Source organism: Syngnathoides biaculeatus, chromosome 4 (assembly GCF_019802595.1).
Source record: "Syngnathoides biaculeatus isolate LvHL_M chromosome 4, ASM1980259v1, whole genome shotgun sequence".
Taxonomy (NCBI): domain Eukaryota; kingdom Metazoa; phylum Chordata; class Actinopteri; order Syngnathiformes; family Syngnathidae; genus Syngnathoides; species Syngnathoides biaculeatus.
The window spans coordinates 25,181,207-25,202,626 of record NC_084643.1 but is presented as its reverse complement, the minus strand read 5'-3'; the positions used below and the strand labels follow the sequence as shown (position 1 = coordinate 25,202,626).

General features: G+C 40.1%; 2 protein-coding genes across 6 annotated transcripts in view; one reads left to right on the top strand and one right to left on the bottom strand.

Moving 5' to 3' along the window:
• The window catches only part of kntc1 (kinetochore associated 1), a 58,342-nt gene extending 51,199 nt beyond the window's left edge, over positions 1-7,143 (bottom strand). Inside the window, exons 1-5 of one of the 4 annotated variants that reach the window (XM_061818040.1) lie at positions 7,088-7,143; positions 4,396-4,542; positions 2,857-2,977; positions 2,449-2,564; positions 1,911-1,989 (exon numbers count right to left, since the gene is read on the bottom strand). In XM_061818040.1, the coding sequence (XP_061674024.1) occupies positions 1,911-1,989; positions 2,449-2,564; positions 2,857-2,977; positions 4,396-4,542; positions 7,088-7,105 (481 nt within the window). In that variant the 5' untranslated portion in view covers positions 7,106-7,143. Of the gene's footprint in view, positions 1-1,910; positions 1,990-2,448; positions 2,565-2,856; positions 2,978-4,395; positions 4,543-6,799; positions 7,046-7,087 lie in introns of those variants that run through there. The other 3 variants (XM_061818042.1, XM_061818043.1, XM_061818041.1) reach the window with 3 other exon arrangements.
• Positions 7,144-8,254: 1,111 nt separating this feature from the next.
• Positions 8,255-21,393, top strand: rsrc2 (arginine/serine-rich coiled-coil 2). 2 transcript variants are annotated; one of them, XM_061817737.1, is made up of 10 exons: positions 8,255-8,374; positions 9,470-9,611; positions 10,656-10,696; positions 11,886-12,043; positions 12,178-12,306; positions 14,407-14,523; positions 16,560-16,636; positions 17,557-17,834; positions 19,281-19,370; positions 19,434-21,393. In XM_061817737.1, exons 1-10 carry the CDS (start codon positions 8,369-8,371, stop codon positions 19,617-19,619), a joined length of 1,224 nt encoding a protein of 407 aa, XP_061673721.1. In that variant the 5' UTR covers positions 8,255-8,368; the 3' UTR covers positions 19,620-21,393. The 2 variants fall into 2 exon arrangements, with proteins under 2 accessions (XP_061673721.1, XP_061673722.1); XM_061817738.1 differs by lacking the exon at positions 8,255-8,374 and adding an exon at positions 11,483-11,556 and having other exon boundaries at positions 9,516-9,611; positions 11,863-12,043.
• The last annotated feature ends 27 nt before the right edge of the window (positions 21,394-21,420 follow it).

Here is a 21,420-nt window from a genome sequence, read left to right as displayed (position 1 = left end):
TCATCATGAAAAATGGATTGCAGAGGTGGAACGGACGAGAGGTTCGTGAGTTCCAAATGATAGCTAGGTGTGTATAGATATATTAAAAAAAATATTAGTTGAGGGGGACCAATTTGTCTCATAGTTTATAGCATGTGTCATGCCATGTCTTGTCATTATCCAAGCCGCTTATCCTCACAAGGGTTGCGGGAAAGCTGGAGCCTATCCCAGCTCGCTTCGGGCGAAAGGCGGACAACACCCCGAACTTGTCGCCAGTCAGTCGCAGGGCAGATGCCTACACCATCATTGAGCGGGAATCGACCCCACGCTCCCCGCCCCAAAGGCAGGCGTGTGTACCACTACACCATCAGTGACTCCAGTTCATAGCTTATGTCACGTGTGAATTTAGAACAAATCCCTTTGGTCAAACTGGCAACATATAACAAAACACTTGTATTGCATTTAAGACAATTTAATCACACACACAATACAATACAACACAAAACTATAAAATAGAAGTACGAAGACACTTTAGTGGTGTGTAACACGAGCTAACTAGCTAACCAGACGTATAGTCACCAAACTTGAACAACTTGCCTAATAGGAGCACGATGAATAAAAAGCTCCGTCGGCATCCGACAACATAATCCTTCTCTCAGAACGTAACAAAAGATCCGCGTCATTATAATTTCATAAAGTACAGTAAGTCGGGGGTGCTAAATGTGTTGTCGTTGCTCGCCGGCAGCGTTCTCGTTGCTCACTGGCGGCTTTGTTCATCGCAGCCGTGAAGGTGGATCTGGCGGGGAGGTGGTTTGGCCACTTGCGGGAAGAGAAAGGATCCCCCCCTACCCCCCACCCCACCGGCCACTGGTGTCTGGGCACATGGGTTCTGAGTATATACATAATGTCATACATATTGTCGGGGAGTCTGTTGTTCGTTAGAAGTGATCCGCATATCATCTAAATATGGCTCGAAACGATAGGGTAATATTGCCCCAGTCACTTTTCTTCGAAAATAGCTTCCGTGTCAGAAGGGGCATCAGAACAATCTAAAAAACTCTGTTTGTCTCCCATAACAGGTGGCACAGCGTCTTCTCAATGGCAACTACCCCAGTGTGACAGCTGTAAATGACATTGCAAGCAATATGGCTGCCACTGGGATGTCGAGTGAGACTTCGGAACTTTGCGCATGACTGACAACTCTCCGCCCATTTTTTGTTTCGTATAGACATTGAAGTGAATAATATTATATGTAGTTTTCATAATAATATCTATTTTAAAATGTATATAGGTATGTCGGTGGTGGCGCTTTAAGGTTAGCTTTCATGACTCTACCATAAGAAAGAAAGGAGCCAAAAATGGCATGCATGGAAGAGTTGCCAGGCAAAAACATCATTTGAGAAAAAGAACATTATGCCAACAGTGAAGCATGGTGGTGGGAGTGTGATGGTCTGCGGCTGCTTTTCTACCTCAGGACCAGGACAACTCGCTGTGATTAAAGGAACAATGAATTCTGCTGAGTACCAGAAAATCTTGAAGGAGAATGTCCAGCAATCGATTTGTGCCCTCTAACTCGAGCACTCTTGGTACATGCAGCAGGACAATGATTCAAAACACACCAGCAAGTCAACCTCTAAATGGCTCAAAAAAAACCTAAATTAAGGTTTCTGAAATGCCAAGTCAAAGTCTGGATTTAAATTCAGTTGAGATGCTGCGGTGATCATTTTAAACGAGCAGTTAATCCTAGAAAACAATTCAATATGGCTGAGTTGAAACAATTTAAGCAAGTGGTAAACTTTCATAGGCTGCAAAAAAAAAATCTGGTGTGCATACACTTTTTGTCCCCAGTCAACTTTTGAAGCACTGAGCTCACGATATGATATACTTTGTTGAATAACTATTTTGTGTTCTATCCCATAGTTGCTTTTTACCTTGTGATGCCTTGTTCTCCTCTGTGATAACACTGCAATATGTTTTCTTGTCGCCGCTGCCTGATTGGGCGACCAAAGCCTGAAAGTCCGTAAATGCAACAGTTCATTAAAAGCACTCAAGATTGTGTATTTTTTTTTTCCAAATTTAAAACCGTTCCAAGGTGTTTAAATTTTGTTAAATTTCAACCTAGGTATAAGAGGAATAGCTATTTTTGCACTTTTTCTAAAATCAGTCATCAATTCATCAGCAAACCACTGACTGACACTTGCTAATTACTCTAGCGGCTCTGGGCATGTGACACTTAAAGCAGACACATCAACAAAAACAAATACCACATCCCACCCATGTTGAAAACGATGTTGAAGATTTGAGGGTGTGATGTACATTAGAGGATAATGCTAATCTGTGCAAATACGATTTTAGTTGGTTGTGTAAAGCCAACGATTTGTATACAAGCTATTGTTACGTCATTTTTTTCACATTATGTCCCGCTTCAATTCACAAAATGCAACAGTGTGGAAATGGAAAAAGTCATACTTTAGTGAGGAGGATTCTCTTGTCCGGAACAAAGATCAAGTGCAGGTTGCCATTTCTTTCACCCACCAGCACAAACTGTCCCTCCAGACACACGCTGATGGCATCCACATCACTTTCTAGGGAACAGAAAAAAAACTCCTACCTATTTTATGTGAATGCAAATGCACCTGAAGAAATTGATTACTAAAATGTGCTCTTATTAAGCATTCTTGGGACTCGAATGAATCTAAGTTAACAGTATTAATAGTATTACTGACTGCACAGACTTATCATGGAAGAATTTTAAGCCTTCACAATACAATAACAGCTTCAAAACAAAATAGCAGAACAAAATGACATGGCAGTCTCCGTGTGCATGTCATGTTTGTGTCCGAAACATAGAGCTGATGGGATTTGTAAAGTTTATACCAAAGTTAAGCAGCAATAGGATGGTTTGGTAGCTCTGGTCAAAGAGGACAACTGTTTTGTCGGCGACAAGAATACTCCAACTGGGGCCATTGATGGAGTAGAGGTGAGGGTCGGACTCCACCTGGGAGGGAAAATAAGTTATTGGTGCCTTCATTGGCTTAACGAAAGATTAATTGTCTCACCAGTGGAACAATAAAGAACAAATTGTTTAATACAATACAAGAGATGGCAGCAAGCCCTATTTTTGTCCAAATTAAAATGATCAAGGTCACCAACTCAATCACCATAGTTCATTGACACATTGATGCCACAATATGACAATAAAATAATTAATCAATCGCTTTGACCTGAGCATAACCTGTAACCTCAGTTTTTTTCAGACGCTATTAGCTAATTTAGCATTATTGTTAGTCAAGTCACAATAGTGAAAAACACTGGTATGGACACAGGTTTCAAAACCATGTCCAATGTATTTTTTTTATTTTAATTCAAGTCCAAGAAAAGTCATGTGATCTCTCACCACCAAAACTGCGATAAAATTGTGTATTTTTAGTACTAGTACTTCGGCAGTTTGTCAAAGAATATAGACCCGCTCCCAAATAATTGAATATCATGGAAAAGTTTATTTGCGGTTGGCTGGTGAGCAGTCCAGGTTGTAACCCGCCTCTTGCCCGAAGATAGCTGGGATAGGTTCTAGCACGCTTGTGACCCTAGTGAGGATAAGCAGTAGAAAAAAATGATGGATGAAAGGAAAAGTTAATGTATTTCTAGTGGAAGGATACAATGTGGCAACAAACAAACAACAACAAAGTTTTCCATGATATTATTTTTTTTTGGGAAAGGGTCTGCAAGCTGTGTTAGTCTATTAGTGACAACGGTAAAATATGAACTGTATTTTTACGAGGAAAGAATGGAAGCTGGACAAGCACGCTTCAGCAGACTTTAGTGTACTTTATTCAGCCTCTCTTGCATCAGACAAAAACAGGATTGGAAATGACAGCACCTAAAGCAACTCCGGAAGACAAAAGTCTCATCCACAATACGTTGCAACAACGAGTTGAGTTTTACCCTATGAACCTGACAACTAAAATGATGGGAATTAAACAATGTACAGTACAATTCAGCACTAAAATGTTCAAGCAAACCATAATATTAAAAAATTACATGTTCCATGTTTTATTTCTGAATATACTGTTGATGTTTTCAGGTTTTGTCGTGGTATTCTTTCAGTTTCAAGGTACATTACGTTGGTAAAGCATCGAAGTCAGAATTTCTACAGCATAACAACACGATATCGAAGTAAAGGAGTTGTATCTGTTCTTATACATTTACCAGTTATTCTTTACACGTATTTTTACTTCTACTTTAACTTTTGTAACCTCTGTAATGATTATTTGCCCAAGTGGCGTTTGTTGCCCTTGAATTTTTTTCAGTACTTTTGCCACCTCTAGACTCCAACATGCTCTGTCTTACATGCAACAAACTCAAACTTTGACTGAACGTGGTCGTAAACCCAGGACCCCTCGTCCAATGTCTTACCTCGCTCGAAGATATTTTGACCAGTGTGTCCACCTGATACAAGCTGCTGTCATTCTCCACTCCTGAAACGCTGCCAAAGCGGACAGTGCCTGAATCCTCATTGACCAAAAGCTCCACGTCGTTCCACATTGCCACTCCTCTGGAAAGCTAACACACACACACACACACACACACACACACACACACAGACTAATATACAGTGGTTCATTCATTTAGACCCAAGTTCAAAGTTACTGAAACTACTATAAGAGCTTCTTCTCGGGTACTGATTAATGTGAAACGCTACCACATTGATATAGACTTTTGAAATGACAAATTTGATGAAATTACTTAATATTAACTCAATGCAATTGTATTTATATAGCGCCAAATCACAACTGTGGTTGTCACAGGGTACTTGACACATGGAGGAAGCCAAAAAGCACACTCCTCAATTTTTAATGGACCATCTCAATCCCACATGAAGAAAAAAAGTACTTGGCGAAAGAGGGAAGGAAACACTCCACTGCTGCGAAGAATAGAAAAGAAGAGAAAGAGTAACATAGAGATAGACACTGAGAGCGACAGAAACAGCAACAGAGTACGGGAGAGCATGTGAGGGAGAGAGAAAAGTGCAGTTTTTTTTTTGTTGTACCTGGTATTACTGGAAAGGTGAGAAAGTGGTTAGTTTTGGAGAAATCTGAACTGAGAGACTAGAACACATGCAATACGACAACTGTTTAGCAGTTCAACTAGGAACTGTACTAAGGTGGAGAATGACCAACAACTCAGCAAGGGAAAAATCTAGATCCATTAAAAAAAAAAAAAGGTGCAGTGGGTGACGGTGCATGAACAAGGAACAATAAATGGAGTAAAGTGTGAACATTTTTTTTTAAACGACACCTGTCCATCAACATCTGACACTCTGATACGGGGCTCCATTTAATGTGCACTCCGGCTCCAATCAACATCCTATAATTAATGATTTTCATCTACAGTATATCGAAGACACAGGTCTTGTTGATGTCACAATAGTTCTTAATGATTTCACAAGAGTGGACGACTGGTTAGACTGCCTGCTTTGCATTTTTGAGGACCAGGGTTCAAATCTCCACCCCACCTGTGTGAAGTTTCCATATTCTCCACATGGTTTTCTCCCACATCCCAAAAACATGCAACATTAATTGGACACTCTAAAATGCCCCTAGGTGTGAAAGTGAGTGTGAATGGTTGTTTATATGTGCCCTGCAATTGGCTGGCAACCAGTTCGGGCTGTTCTCCGCCTTCTGCCCGAAGATAGCCGGGATTAGCTCCAACATTCCTGTGACCCACCTGAGGATAAGCGGCTCAGAAAATGAATGGATGGATGATTCCACAAGGTAAGTATGTTACTAGATCTAGTCACTGATGGTGTAGTGGTGCATTTGCCTAACTTCGGTGCAGGCAGCGTGGGTTCAGTTTGGCATGAATGTGATTGGGAATGGCCGTCTGCGTCTATATGTGCCCTGCTATTGATTGGCGACCAGTTCAGGGTGTAGTTCGACTTTCGCGCAAAGTCAGAGGGGATAGGCTCCAGGGTCCCCGTGACCCTGAACAGAATAAGCACTATTGGCAATGTATGGATGGGTATGTTGCTAAATCCAGAAACAAAGATGCAATATTCTCTCCATTTCGGTGTGCCAGATTCCCAACACTTCGTATGGCGGAGGTCTACCAAAAAAATCACATTTTCTCATTGTCTTGCCAAAGGTCATTCTTGTTCCTTTCTAATGACATTGTTGGGAAATCCCTTTGCCACATCATGCTTTATTTTTAAATTCAGATGAGAATTTCTGTGATTCTGACAAAAATGAAAATGTTCCTCGATTTTAGCGTCCAAAAATCACACCTTGATCGGATTCGGACTAAATTCAAAACTATGTGGACGTGATGAACTTTTAGTATTCTTGTTTTCTGTCAAGTTTGAAATAATTCTGACGCTTGCTCTCGATTTGGCACAGTAAATATGACAATAATCTAAGTTGACATCCAGATGGTTTTGCAAATTTTAATAGCATGCCTACAGAGTTTAGGAATATTAATATCCAACACTATATTTCTTTAAATCCCTGCAAGTGTTATTTTACAAGATTGGACATTTACTGGGATAAATGCCTCAACACCAGTGAGTTGTTTTAAGAACGTTGCCGTGAGCACTAAATTGGTGACCTCTGACTTAGACATTTAGACGTGTTTCTGTCATGATAGTTGGAGCTTCCATCTATGCTAAACCGGCGTACAAATAAAGATGTGACGTTCGAATAGACTTCGCTCGCAAGATAGTCATAATATTCGTAGCCTTTTCATGAATATAACATTAATAGCTAGAATATTTAGTCTCACCTTTGGTCAGAAATTAAAGGAATTCATAATACTGTAAACTTACATATTCCAAACGCCAGCAGCGATCAACTTTATAAGTTGGCGGGCGATGGCAGGACAACAGCAGCTCATTTGTTATTTTCTCTCAACTTGGTCTTTCAGGCATAAATTCCACCTGGGACTCAGACTAAAACTTGATAATTAATCCAAACACACTGTATTGTGCGTCATAATTAATATTTAACTCTCGTTACCAGTCTATTTAAACGTTTTGTATCTATGGGAGAAAAGAAGTTTGGCCTACGAAAACAAATTCAGGGTAAATTAAAAAGAACTTGGAAAAAAAGCTCACCCCACCAGTAGTGCGCATGGTATAAAGAGAAGCAATTTGATTGGAGCCAAATGAGTGCAAGTCCCGCCTACTGCCTCGTCGCCCCCCAATGAGCTTGATGGACGAGATGCGCACAGGAAACACAAGGACCAAATGAAATAGGGAAATCAATAAATGTTCAATATATCAATAAAAGTTGAAAGTATTTATTAAATACTGAAATATACTAATACATCAATATTGCAATAATTAAGTCAATCATCAAACAATGAAACAAATATTGAACTAATGCAATATTGAGCAAAATACATATAGAAATAAACACTAAAATAATTAAATACCTTATGAGACATCCATCCATCCATCCATTTTCTTAGCCGCTTATCCTCACAAGGGTCGCAAGAGTGCTGGAGCCTATCACAGCTGTCGACGGGCAGGAGGCGCGGTACACCCTGAACTGGTTGCCAGCCAATCGCAGGGCACATGGAGAGAGACAACATGATCACACCTTGAGGCAATTTAGAGTGTCCAATGAATGTTGCATGTTTTGGGGATGTGGGAGGAAAGCGGAGTGCCCGGAGAAAACCCACGCATGCAAGGCCATTCTTCCTCAAAAGCCCTCCATTTAATTGAATGAATTCAAACAATTGTGTCAGGGCGAGCAAGCCAAAATATTTGATTTTAATTCATGCTGCTGAGGATGGCGCAACCACTTGTTAGGTTTAGGCCATTAATTACTTTTTCATATCGGGGCCGTTGTCTGAATAGTTGCTATTCCTAAATCAGTGAGTTAAGTTCACTTGTGTTTTATTTATCTGATATTTAAATTTTCTGAAGATGCAAGAATATAAGAATTTGAGAAGGGGGGCCAATACTTGTTCACACAACTGTATATCGGCAGTAGCAACAGTCCTGGTAAAGTGGGAGCAATGGGAAGACATTTTCTAACCGCACCATTGGCGAGACTTAGAATTCAAACCTGCTCATCTACTTGAGACAAGGTGATAAACAACTGACACGACTTAGATTGGGTCACTGTGGGCTGGCCATTGGGATATATTGAAATGCAAAATATGATTGGTGTTGTGAGTATTATGGTATCACACCATCGAAAGAAAATGTATTACAGTATTGCAATGAACAAGGCATTCATCGCTTGGTCAGTAGGAGGAGCAATTTACTAAACGTTCCAAGTCTGCAGCAAATGAAGAAGAAGAAGAAGAAGAAGAAAAAGAAGAAGACAATTATTCACGTTTTGTCGTCGACGAAATCACGAACGTTTACGAAGGGCTCGCCAGTATTATGTCTGTAGGTACAATTAAAAACTCGGTTTACGGTATACACGGACACAATTACTTAAATGACTGTACTGACGTGTGAACGGTGTTATTTATACGTCGTTGTCCTCTATAATATGGCGAATAATTGACTTATTTTCACCGTTGAGGCCTACTTTGCTACGATAAGTAGCTAGGCGATATTAGGTCGACCTAAGCTCTTATTACTAATAATGGTTTTAATAAACTATAATTTAAGTAAGCCATCCGTTTACCTCTTCGTCATTCTGGAGAAGAGAAGACACGCCAATGTGATTGAATTCGCTTGAGATAGTCATTCAGTCAGATACATTGCCACAATATATAACTCATTAAATGTGTTTATTTAGGAAACGCTTTAAAAGAGCGGAAACTTATTAAACAACCAAGGAGTGAGTGAATTTGCAATCAGTGATTTAAACGGACGGATTTACGAGTTTTCGTTCGTTGTTCAAGCTCGTAACTCAAGTTAGTCTTATATGAAGTTGTTGTTAACGAAATTGAATAGGTTATGCCTTCCGCCACCACCCCAAAAAAAAATTTAATATGTTTTGTAAAAACATTGCATTGTGTAAAAACATAATAAAAGAGAGTGTTAAGAGTGACAGTTGTTTATAAAGTGTAATGACATAACGTTAGGACAAGCTCAGTTACAAGAACTGGAATGTTATCTGTGCCTTTAAAGGGGGTGGCATACTGAATAATGTCAGGAACATGGCCATTTAGTCTTAATGTTCCAATGTCTTTTTGTGGTAGTAAGTTTGGTTCTTTGTACCATTAATTATATGGCTGAAAATGCATCTGTGCGTCTCCTGTCCACCCTCACTTTACTTAAGTGGTGTCTGATTGAAAGCTTGGTCATAACTCAAATTTTTGATTGCATATTAAAGCAAAAAATCGACTTTGCTACGGCTTGTAACTCAAATTCATGAATTGGGGTACCAGGTCCCACTGGAATGGACTTTTATTGGGAGTAATTATTTAAATGGCAAACGGTGTATTGATTTCATCCAGCCAGTCTGCCCTTTATCCTGTCTGCACCCCAGTAAGTCACATTGTTTCGCAATTGATGGGCTTTTATTTTCAGGCAAGTGACGGGTCAGTAGACAATACTACAGCAGACTCACCGATTCATCGCAGAAAAAGGCACAGCATGGACTCCTCCAGATCGCCGAGAAGCTCCAAACACCACCATTCACGCTCAAGGTCACGTTCCAGGGACAGAAAAAGTTAGTAATAGAACCTATAGAGTTGTCTATCAATTGGAGTAATTTCAGAAAGAATGACTGTCCAAAAAAGAAACTTATAAACGTTATGGTGTAGAAATCTAGAGCAGTGATTCCCAAACAGTGTGCCACGGAACATTAGTGTGCCGTGAGCGCTCTTCAGGCGTGCCGTGGGAAGTTATCCAATTTTACGTAATTGCTATAAAAAAACATCTCCAAGAAATAATGTATCTTTATTCATCTATTTGTCCCAGTGAGGCACAATGACAGACAGAACAAAAAAAATCCTCTTCTGTTAGATGACAGGAAGTACATACAGTAATTAATCTACCCATTTTTGGTGACATTTACCTTTGTTGGTGTGCCGTGGGATTTTTCAATTGTAAAATATGTGCCTTGGCTCTATAAAGGTTGGAAATCACTGATCTAGAGAGCCGCTAAAGGTGGAAAAACAAGCAATCGTGAAGGTTGAAAAAGTCGCTAGAGGTGTGTTAAACAAGAAAGCTGTCTGAGGGTGGAAAAAATGAGCAATTATGGAGCTGAGAAAATACAGAAAACCAATCCAATTATTAGCCATGGGTTTTACTTTTCAAGACTGTACTTGTTAGTTAGCCAATCAGAACGTTAGAGAGCTGGTGATGGGTGGAAAAAAAACTGATTATGAGAACGTAGCCAGTATACAAATATTTGCCTTTTGTTTTACCTGTGAAGCCCACATTTACAATAGCGTGGTACCTCTACTTACAATATTAACATGTTCCGGAAGTCGTCTCGTAACCTGTATTTTTTTCAAGTAGAAGCGCCTTTTACATGTAAATAGCGTAGTCTTGTTGTTTTATTTTTTTTTTGAAGTTTAGAGCTGGCTATGTGTGAAAACCAAGTTGTGAAGATGAAAAAAATAAGGAAATGCAATCAGAACCATTGAATAATTACTGGTTTTGGTGTGTGAGCCAACCAGAGGACTGTCTGTGGGTGAAAAATAAGAAAAATTGTGAAGCTGAGAGCCAACATCCTCCAATAATTTGCTCTGATCTTGTAATTTTCTAGGGAACAGGAAGCACAGGCGGAGTCGCAGCAGGAGCAAAGAGGTAACTAATCACTCGCCTCATTCCTTTTGAATTAGAAGCACATTTTCACGTGTCTTTTTCACGCGTCAGTCGTTAATTGTTGTTAGGCGACCAAGGTGAGTATTTAATCAGTGGGCCCCAACCATGGACCACTTACATACTGCATTATTTCCGCCGTGTTATTATTGGTGTCATATGCAGTGTATTTGGAAAGTATTCGTTAGCGTTTCACTTACATATTGTTAAAGCCTTATTCCAGTTCATTAGTTTCCTCAAAATTATAAAAGCATGCACTCCATAATAACAAAGATTAGCGATGCTTATCTCTATATTATTTAGATGTATCTACTTAATATCCCTTTGAATGATTATAAAACATTACTAAACAAAAACCCATGCACGTGGGGTGCTGGTATTTGTCTACTTGCACATTTATTAAAAAAAAGGGAAGAAATCACAAATATTCACAGCCTTTGTGCAGTACTTTTTTTTTTGTAGAGCTAAAGCCATGAATTGAATAACTAGATTAATGCAATTACCCACAACAATGTAGAAAAACGGAAGCTCTGTGAATACTTTCTAGATGCAGTTTATATCAAGTGGGTGTATCCAATTACAAAGAAAAAGGTTGGGGACCCAGAGAGCGATGGGGGGAAAAAAAAAATCAAAGTATGAGATGAGTCTGGGTTTGACATTTCATCCTTGGATGTGTTACTCTTTGGTGATTAGCTATATATTTAATTTTTAGCTTTGTAAAATTGTGTGCATAGACCACATGATAACATTTCTACAATAAATCACACTCAGCGTGCTAAAGCACGAAGAGACTGAACAGAGGAGCCTGCTGACATAGCAAAATAATATGTCTACTACGGGGACAGGTAACTAACCATCTGCTATTCAAACACATTCATGTCTTCACAGTTCATATGTATTTTCAATTCTAATGTATATTTATATGATAAGTTTGTGTACGAGTGTTTTGTATCCATTCAAATCGACTGTAGTGCTGTCTCATACTACTATATTACATGATTGTGAGGCTGTTACTTTATGAAATGGCGAGTCAAGGTTCCAAACCTCTTTGAGTGTACTCAAATGTTTTCTCATATTTTCTGAATGTACAAGCAATGGATGCCCTTGCAAGCCATGGTACTAACTCTTTTTGTGCACTATTTTCCTGAAAGAGACCCACTTCTTCTTGAAACAGGGACGAAAGAGAGAGCTGGAGAAGCAGTCCAAATCGCACAAGCAAGCAGATGAGCATCACGAGAGACTTTCGGCAGAGGACAGTGACGAGCGGTCGCGGCGTAAAGACAGGAAATCTCCCAGGGGTCACAGCTCTTCCCGGTCACACTCACGAGAGAGGTAAACATCAGAGAAACATCTGCAATATTTACAGGGTTGCGAACATAGCGATATAATGGGGTTCACTATTTCTTGAGTTTTAACTAATGTCAGTCATACTTGTCAATAATTCCCCGGTCCGGCGTTCCCATCAGGCGACATCGCAGTAGGAGCCGAGAGAGGCGACGGACCTCGCGATCACACAGCCGTGAGAGGAAGAGAAGAGCTCGATCTCGGTCGCGTTCCAGGTCCAAACACCGATACCGGAGCAGGAGCCGAAGCAGGTGAGCACCATCATATGACAGTTATTCATGGGGTCATGCATGGCCGACAGGATCAGTGACTTCCACATGTGAGGAGCAGAGCGGTCACAAGTCTTGTATACAATTGGCCATGATAAGCCTATGCAGCTCTCATTGGCCAGCCAGGTTGTGGCTCTGTGGCAAAATGTTTTGGAACAGGAAGGTCTATTCCTTTTTTGTTGTTTTTGTTGTTGTTGTTGTGTACTGAAGACATTTGAATTTGAGATCGTAAGATCTGCAGATGTGTCAAACAACTCGGGAAAGAGGGTCTTTTGTTTGAAGTCACACACTTTTCTAGTGAAAAAAAGTATTGTAACATGTGACCAGGTGTTTGTAGTTGCTCAGATGTTGCCTAATAGATTCATTGCTAAAATATTAGGTATTCCTCGTCCTTGGGTTTCACGTGTGAAAACTACGTTTGCTGTTAAGAAAACCTGACGACCAGAGAGCTGTCTATGGGAGAACAGCACACCATTTTGAAGCTGAATGAAGAGGGAAAATCAATCAGCGCCATTGTACAATCATGAGGCATGGCCAGTACAACAATTTGTAATGTCCTCAAAAAGAATTTAAAGTACTGGAATATCAAGCAACAGACATTAACCAGGTCAGCCAAGCCAACGGCAAAGACAAAAGTCAGTAACATCACTGCCAACCTCTACAGGGCAGGGGTGACACTATCACAATCCACTGTCGGAAGAAGACCGAGAGAAAATATATGCAGGTTAAGAGCTCAAGATTACCACTCTACCAAAGTGATAGGCCAGAGTATGGAGAAAGAAAGAAATTATCTTTTGACAATCACAGGGTCAGTATAATGTCATTTAGGCCAACTCATTTTTACAACTGATAGATATTGTACATAACTGTATAAGTTCTCCCCGTACAGTTAATTTTTACCACCTAAAATGTTCAATATGATTACCAACTAAATTTGAATGTGAGAATTCTAGTTCCTGAACTCCAGTGCAGTCGTTTTGCATTAAAGTATAAATAACCAGGTCGTTTTTTTATTTTTCTGATCAACTGCTTATCTGTTCATAACGTGTACGTATATGTGTATGTATTTCTTTCGGCCTGTCCCGTTCGGGGGCACCACAGCGTGTTGTCTCAGATAGATAAACGCTCATATTTGTTGGGCACAGTTTTTACGCCCGATGCTCTTCCTGACTCAACCCCTCTGCATTTATCCGGGGATAGAGCTGAAGCCCATCCCAGCTAACTTCGGGCGAAAAGCAGACTACACCCCAAATTGGTCGCAGGGCCGATATCGACAGAATCTTATCTCATAAACTGATTATCTCCATGCAGTATTCCCCTTCCAGCATGAGGGTGGGGGTTATTAGATTAACGTCCACCTCCGCAATAAGTGAAGTCTGAAATAGAAATGTCCCATTTAAATACATCCTAGGCTTCTTATTGTTGCATTTACAATACTTAAATTTTTCAAAGGGTAATAAACGCAATACAAGTGTTAGGTTGTCACCTAATTTGCTGGAATAAATCCACAAGAAACGGAACAAAGAAATCGTCTTTCTGATCAGGAGGACGTGAGAGACAGGCCAGTTACAGTCTCCAAACACGTTCTGAACTGGCCTCTCACGTACTTTCTTTATTTCCGAAAACACACAAAGGTCAAAAGCAGGGGTGAGCAAGCAATTGAACAAAGGCACATTTTTTGAAAATGATGTGTGTGGATTGATGAAGTTGTCCTTTGCCACTTCCCGGAAACACCTGTGTGTGGGGGCCCGTCCTGTGAACAAGAGTCTTTGAAGCAAGGATGATACTTTGTCTGGCTGCATTCCTGTGTGCAAGGAATCTTTGAAACAAGGATAATACTTTGGCTTTGTTGCAAGTCCATAATAAATATATTAATAATAGTTCTAACAACAAACATATTTAAACGTAATATATTGAGACCAAGAACAATGATGACATAAAAATATTGAACTAACAGTGTAAAAAAAAAAAAAGGACCAACTGAAAACTACGTTTAATATTGTGTGACTGTGAAACATGAATCATAAACACATCAGCCACAAAGCTTTTAGCCCTCTCATTGCTTAATTGTTCTCATGCCAGGGAGCGAAAGAAAAAGAGTGAAAAGGTACGCAAGAGGAGTCGAAGCGGGTCTCCCAATCCACCTGTCTTCCGGGGCAGGAACACAGCCATGGATGCACAAGAAGCTCTTGCCAGAAGGTAAGCAGATTCTTCACTGAAAACTTGGTGGACAGGTCCACTGTAACAACATGTGAAAAGTGTCAAAGAGCCATGCCAGAAAATGAATTGGAAGTTGGCCCATCTGGTTTGAAGCATCCTTCTTGGAAATTCGTTCAAATTGGAAGCAAGCTCCCAAAACAGCCACTCTAATTGCTAAGCATTTTTGGTCTATACTATTTTTCGTGCCACCTATGGACAATTTCAAGTCTTCAAGTAACAAAATGTGGGAAAAGTTAAGGGTTATGAATACTTTTTGGTGGTACTGTATTTTAAATAAGTATGAGCTGCCGACTGATCTGAACTACTGGTCAGCGAGCTTGCATGACCGCAGTCACCTTGTCAAGTATTGGCAACCAGTTTTCCTACTCTTCCAAGTCACTTACAGTTTTTCTTTTACACACCACATTATCAATGGCAAGTGCTAGTGATGAGTAATGATTTATCCATTTTCTGATCAGGATTATTATTACTCCTCTTGGCATAAAAATTTGACTGTGGGTTTAAAAAAAATGCACTTTTTAGCATTTTGGGGACTATAAAAAAACACTGATGTAGGTTTTGTCACCCTACTGTGTTGTGTTTGTTTAGCAAATCTTCACAACACAAAAGGTCCTGGGGCTTGAATACTGACACAGGCCTTCCTGTGTGGGTTTTCTCCATTCACGCCAGTCTTCCCACATTCTCAAATGTCAAAAATAGGCATGTTGAAGACTCTGAATTGTCCATAAAGGTCATTGTGATTGTGAATGGTTGCTTGTCTCTGTCCTGTGATACGACCGGCAAGAAGTCAAGGGCAACGTTCCCTCTAATTTTTGACGTGCCTGAGCAAACACGCGAAGCCCATGAGCAGTCCCTTGGACCACTGTGAGGAACATCAGGTGTATGGCCTGTGGTCATATCCGTGTTATTCATTGAAATTACATGCCTTGTTAAAAGATTCAGATTACAGCATTTACATTACCATCAGAAAATTTTAAGAACAATTTTCTGTTTTTGCAAACTTGCAATGAAAATTACATTTAAAAAAAAAAATACATTGCTGACCAAACCAAGCCAACTATGAACTGTAAATTTGAAATGTCACCAACTTTGTTTCATTTATTTATTTTTAACCCACAATGATATCCCCGTCTGTTTTTATTTGTGTAAAACGGAATTATTGCTAGCAGAATACCTTTAGCGATGCATGTTGAAAGCTGAATGATGATACCAGTTTTAAGGTTAATGTTATGAGGTCTCCTATTTTTAAAATACAGAATTAGCTTTTTGTGCAGTGTATTGTCTGTGCTTTCATCCTCTATCAGGCTGCACCAAGGTGGAATTTTAACATTATACACCATCTCATCCTGTACTTTCTATTTTGGCTTCAAACCAGACCTTTTTTACTTAGAAAAGAGAAAATCTCATCCAGTTTCACCACTTTTTCTTTATTATTATTATTATAATTCATATACTCTGATATTTAATAAAGCAACAGCATTTCTTTTTTTTTTTTTTTTTTTAGTTTTGCCATTATTATCTACACATAAACATAAGCAGCATGTATAACTTTTCTTTGCCCTACGTTGCCCAGACTGTTTCTCTAAGTAAAGCACTGGAACTGGGCGGTGTTTGTAATTATGAGTGTACCTCTTTAAGAGCGGGAGGTGGGCGGGGTCAGGTAAACAAGGAAGTAGAGTGTGGCATGGTGTGGCCTAGCAGCATCTTGTTAGAGACCGCGTGCTACCGTGTTTAAAAAAAAAAAAAAAAAAGTCAGGCTGCGGTTCACTGTGCTGGATCGGTTATCGTGTGTGCTACAAGTGCGGAATTGCACAGGTGCGCAGCTTAGAAGGAACGTTGGTCAAGGGTGTATCACTCTTCTCTCAACCAATGTGGTTGAGTTGGGATATGCTTTAGCTCTCCCGCCACCCAAGTACAAACGCTTTAGAAAATTAATGAATGGATGCGTGGATGTTCAGTCTTATTCTAAAATTGTATTGAGGTAATATAATTTGTTTCCTTGTTTTTCTTTGCAGGTTAGAGCGAGCCAAGAAGCTCCAGGAGCAGAAGGAGAAGGAGTTGTTAGAAAAGCGTCAGCAAGAGGTCGTTGGAGGTGAGGTATCTTTTTTGTTGCCATTTTAGTACTTTCTTTCAGTACTTTCTTTGACTTGGGTCTGCCCTAACTTACAAGTTTTGAACAACTCAAGCTCCTGATGTTCCTGACTGTGTCATGCCTCTTAAGGGACACATCGAAAACACATGCACTACAGTATGTAGTTATCTACTACATGGGAACATTGTCACCAAACCTGGAAAACAGTTTAGAGGAGTTCATATGTATGTTGCGCCAACAGGCATGATGATTGGTCGTTTTAAAGCCGAACTTGTGAAATAAAAAATCTTTATGGGTGGTCTCTTTGGACAAATGTTAAATATATTTCATTTATACAAAAACAATCAGGTACAGATAAACAAAGGGGGAAAAAATATTCCGACTGTTATGGACGCAAAAAAATCACAAAGGGGGCAAACACTTTTTAACACCACTATACTGAAGGCTTGGGCATTACAGTACAAGGTACCAGTGTACCGTAATTTCCGGCCTACAGAGCGCACCGGATTATAAGGCTCACCCAGTACATTTGTAAAGGAAATACCACTTGGTACATACATAAGCCGCATCTGTGTAAAAGCCCCAAGTACTCGCATTGAAACCCACATTGAAATACGAGATATTTACAAAGAAAGAATTGTCGAAGTTTTAATACCTTAGCTTATCTTAACATAGCAACAACACTAACACAAACAGTGGTGGTTACAAAAAACATCCGCGGCAGCTACACGGTAGCACAGCACTGACAGAGCCAGTAAAAAAAAAAAAAAAAGTGCCCCCTTCCGGCTATTAGAAAAAAATATGCACAAATTAGCTGCATCACCGCATAAACTGCAGGGTTGAAAGCGTGGGAAAAAAGTCGCCTCTTATAGCCCGGAAATTACAGTATTCCCTTGTGCTGAGTTGTGTGTATTTTCCAGCGACCTCACCAGTGGTTGCCGCAGCTACCCCAGCCGCCGTCACAGCTGTAGCCGCCTCGTCCAACCATGCCCTCAACGTGGCTGCGCTGCTGGCATCTGGCACACAGGTGACTCCGCAGATTGCCATGGCAGCGCAGATGGCAGCTCTGCAGGCGAGGGCGCTGGCCGAGACGGGCGTGGCCGTGCCCAGCTACTACAACCCGTCCGCAGTTAACCCCTCCAAGTTTGCCGAGCAGGAGAAGAAGCGCAAGAAGCTGTGGCAGGGCAAGAAGGATGGGGTAAGATTGGTTGTGTGGTGAAGCAGCATGTGCATCATTAGCCAACGTCATTTTTGATACTGTGATCCAAAAGGCTGACAAAAATTTATATGTGTGGGGTCATGAGGGGGTAAAACAAAATGACTGTTACAGTAATTTTTGTTTTTCCCTGTTTGTCTCTTTATGAAGAGCGGCAGTTCATCTAAATACAGTAGAACACACAGTGAATGTAATGATCCCACAATTGGTCAAGGAATCACAGCTGCTGGTGCACTCTGAATTACTTTATTGTTGAAACAATATGAAACTTGCCACGCCCTGCCTTTTAGAGCCCCGAAAGACTCAGTCACGAACGGATACAGTAGGCCAAAAAGTATTTAGTCAGCTACCAATTGTGCAAGTTCTCCGACTTAAAAAGATGAGAGGCCTTTAATTTATGTCACAGGTATACCTCACCTATGAGATTCAAAATGCAAAAATTCAATCCCCAAAAACGGCTATGGGCTGTTTTTGCCTGCTTTTTCAATAATTTCGGGGGGGTTGTTTTTACTTTTTTATTCAATGCTATTATAATGGATGTCAATGATCCATAGATATCCGTTATTCACAGTCATTGTACTTGTTTTCTGATGAACCTTTGACGGTTTGACTTTTCCTGGAAAGAAAATTCCACAATGGGGCAGCTGGTGTAAGAGTACACCTTTCTTCTTCTTCTTTTCCTTTCAGCTTGTCCCGTTAGGGGTCGCTACAGTGTGTCATCTTAGATGGACGCATATTTGTTTTCACAGTATTACGCCGGATGCCCTTCCTGACGCAACCCCTCTACATTTAGCCGGGGTGTAAGATTCCACCTTTATGCTTTAAAAGAAAAAAAGCTTTGTTGTCAAAGACATAAGTAGAAAGTGTAAAAAAAAAAAAATACACAAAGAAAAATAAGAATTAAAAAAAATATATTTAAACTGTAATTAAGTTGAAAATTTTCTTCTTAAAAAAAGACACTTCCTCCCCCAGCTGACAGAATTGTCACGTTACAGCTTGCTTCTCGTACAGAATTTTTTTTAATAATGCAAAATACATTATCTAGTGACACAATTATTTGAGAGAAGATAATTCTAATAATATTCATTAGATACAACCTTGTTTATAATGTCTGCTGTGTGCAATTAATACTCTTCACTGTCAGAAATTAACTAAGGCCCCCGTAGCTCAGTGGTTAGAGCAGTGGTTTGGTAAACCAGGGGTTGTGGGTTCGTATCCCACTGGGGCCTCCACTCCCTGAGCGTCAGGAAAGCCATCCGGCGTAAAAATTGTGCCAAACATGTATGTGTGTTCATCTGAGATGACACGCTGTGGTGACGCCGAAAGACACTTACTTACTGTCAGAAATTAACTAGTTAGACAATTTTGGATGTTTGTTGTTCTGGTTTATTTTTTCTAATTGTGTGTTCTGATTGTGTGATTTTCCAGGACAAGTCCCAGACGGCTGAGTTGTGGGAGAACCTCAATTTTGGCAACAAGGACCAAAATGTCAAATTTCGCAAATTAATGGGCATTAAGGTAAGTGTGTGTTTTTGTTTTTGTTTCCACACATTTTTCTCATGTTGCCGCTGGTCCTGCCAGGCTGACGAGGAGGGGGAAGCGTCCAAACCGCTCAATGATGAGGGCCTAAAGACCCTCCAGAAACAGGAAGAGATGTTCCGTAATCTGGATGTCCAGTACGAGATGGCCCGCTCCCAGACACACACCCAGCGTGGCATGGGCCTCGGATTTTCCTCTGCGTTTTCTCGGGGAATGGATTCCATCTAGGGGATCTTTGTTGGACTTTGTTGTAACTTATTCACCGAGACTATGTAAATAAGAAGTCCCAAACGTGTGTAGAACACTTAAAACAATGATCCAGGATAGATCCGTGGTAGTTTTTTTTTTTTTTGTTCTGTTTTTTTTTTTTTTTTAATACATGTGAAAGGTCTTTAAAGTTTTGATGTTCGGATTTTGGGTGAAATTTCGAGATGACCTAAACCTAAAATGTACGATAACCTTTACTTGTGAACTTCTCAAAACTTTTGAACACCTGTCCAACTTCTTTGTTTTAGTACTTTTTGTACAACCTTCTGTAGAAACCATGAAAATTCCCAAGGACGTCCACTTGTCTGACTTTCTGTGACTCCTTCAGTTTGTGGAGCTGTTGAAACCTGCTAACAAGACTTAAGAGGATGTTCCCAGAGGCAAGTCTCCACTGAGCTTTGAGTGTCATATATTTGTGTATTTGAGTTTAACATATAACAAGGAGCTAATTGGCAAGATTCACTACTTCTTTGATCCACAATGACTTTCTGTGACTCCTCCAGTCTCTCTGAAGATACCTTACCAATAACACTGACACTCTTAAGCTTGGTGGTCACTTCCTGCTGCGTATATCTCGTTGGAAGCCTTGCCAACTTTTGTCATATGCAGGTCGTTCCACAGAGACTGGAGAAGTCACAGTATACCGTAGTAGAAATACAGGCAGTCGTCGGGTTGCAAACGAGTTCTGTTCCTATGTTGGTAATGTAACTCGAATTTCGTTGTAATTCTGAATTTAAATCAAAATACATGGTATAAAAAACAAATGCATTGAAATAAATGGGGTGTTATACTTACCATTACTGCTGAGAGGTGGATGGAGAAGAAGGGGTGGCTGCGCTTAGCTATTGCAAAGGAATCTGGTCTTCAATCCATAACGTAATTAGCCTCTCCATCTCAACAAGTGTCAAAGAACCTTGCTTTGTGGTCACTGCATCTGACATAGGAACAGAACCCTTCACAAGCACTAAAATATGGGCTTTGTCTTAATTGTCACCACGGTCAACCGACTGAAGCCTAGCGCTTTACCATTGTATGTCTATGTCTCTCGTTTCTCTGATCTTTTTATGATCCTCAGCTTTGTTTCCATGGTAATGGATTTTCTAAGAGACTAAGATTTCTTCTTTGGGGCCATAATGTCTAAAAAGGAGGGGGAAAAATGCAAAGATGTTCCCGCTGCACAAACACGGACGAGCACTGTGCTCATTAACTGGACAAAATGGCGGGCAGGGGACTGGCGTGAAGTTCAAGCATTTTAGGTCGAGACCGTTTTAACCTGAGGACTCCCTGTAAATGCAACTGTTGTAATTTTGCTGACAATAAGTTGTGCAAAAGAATATTTTAAAAAGTTGTACATCGAAATGTTTACAGGTCAAATTCAGTTTCCCTGTAAAGGTTACAGTGCACATTTAGTTCATCTGGAGATTTTACCCAAGGTCCCAATATCTAGCTTTTTGACAGTAGTGTATGAGTGTTTTGAAATGGATATAATGTGAACCATGATTATAGGCTGAATTGAAGAGCTGTTTAAAAAAACTTAAAAACATTGTAGCCCATAAATGCTTATTGAATTTGTTTGCTTGTTGGGTTTGTAGTTTCATTCATTTAGTTTGGCCCCTGATAGCAAAAAGGTCCTCTGCCCTGTTTTGCACTGTCACAATGGATTGAAGACAAACCGTGAGCGGATGAGGCCTAAATTCTAATGTACCCCAAATAAATAAGTCAAAATGTTTCGTTAGACTGTCTTAATTTTTCAAAACCAAGT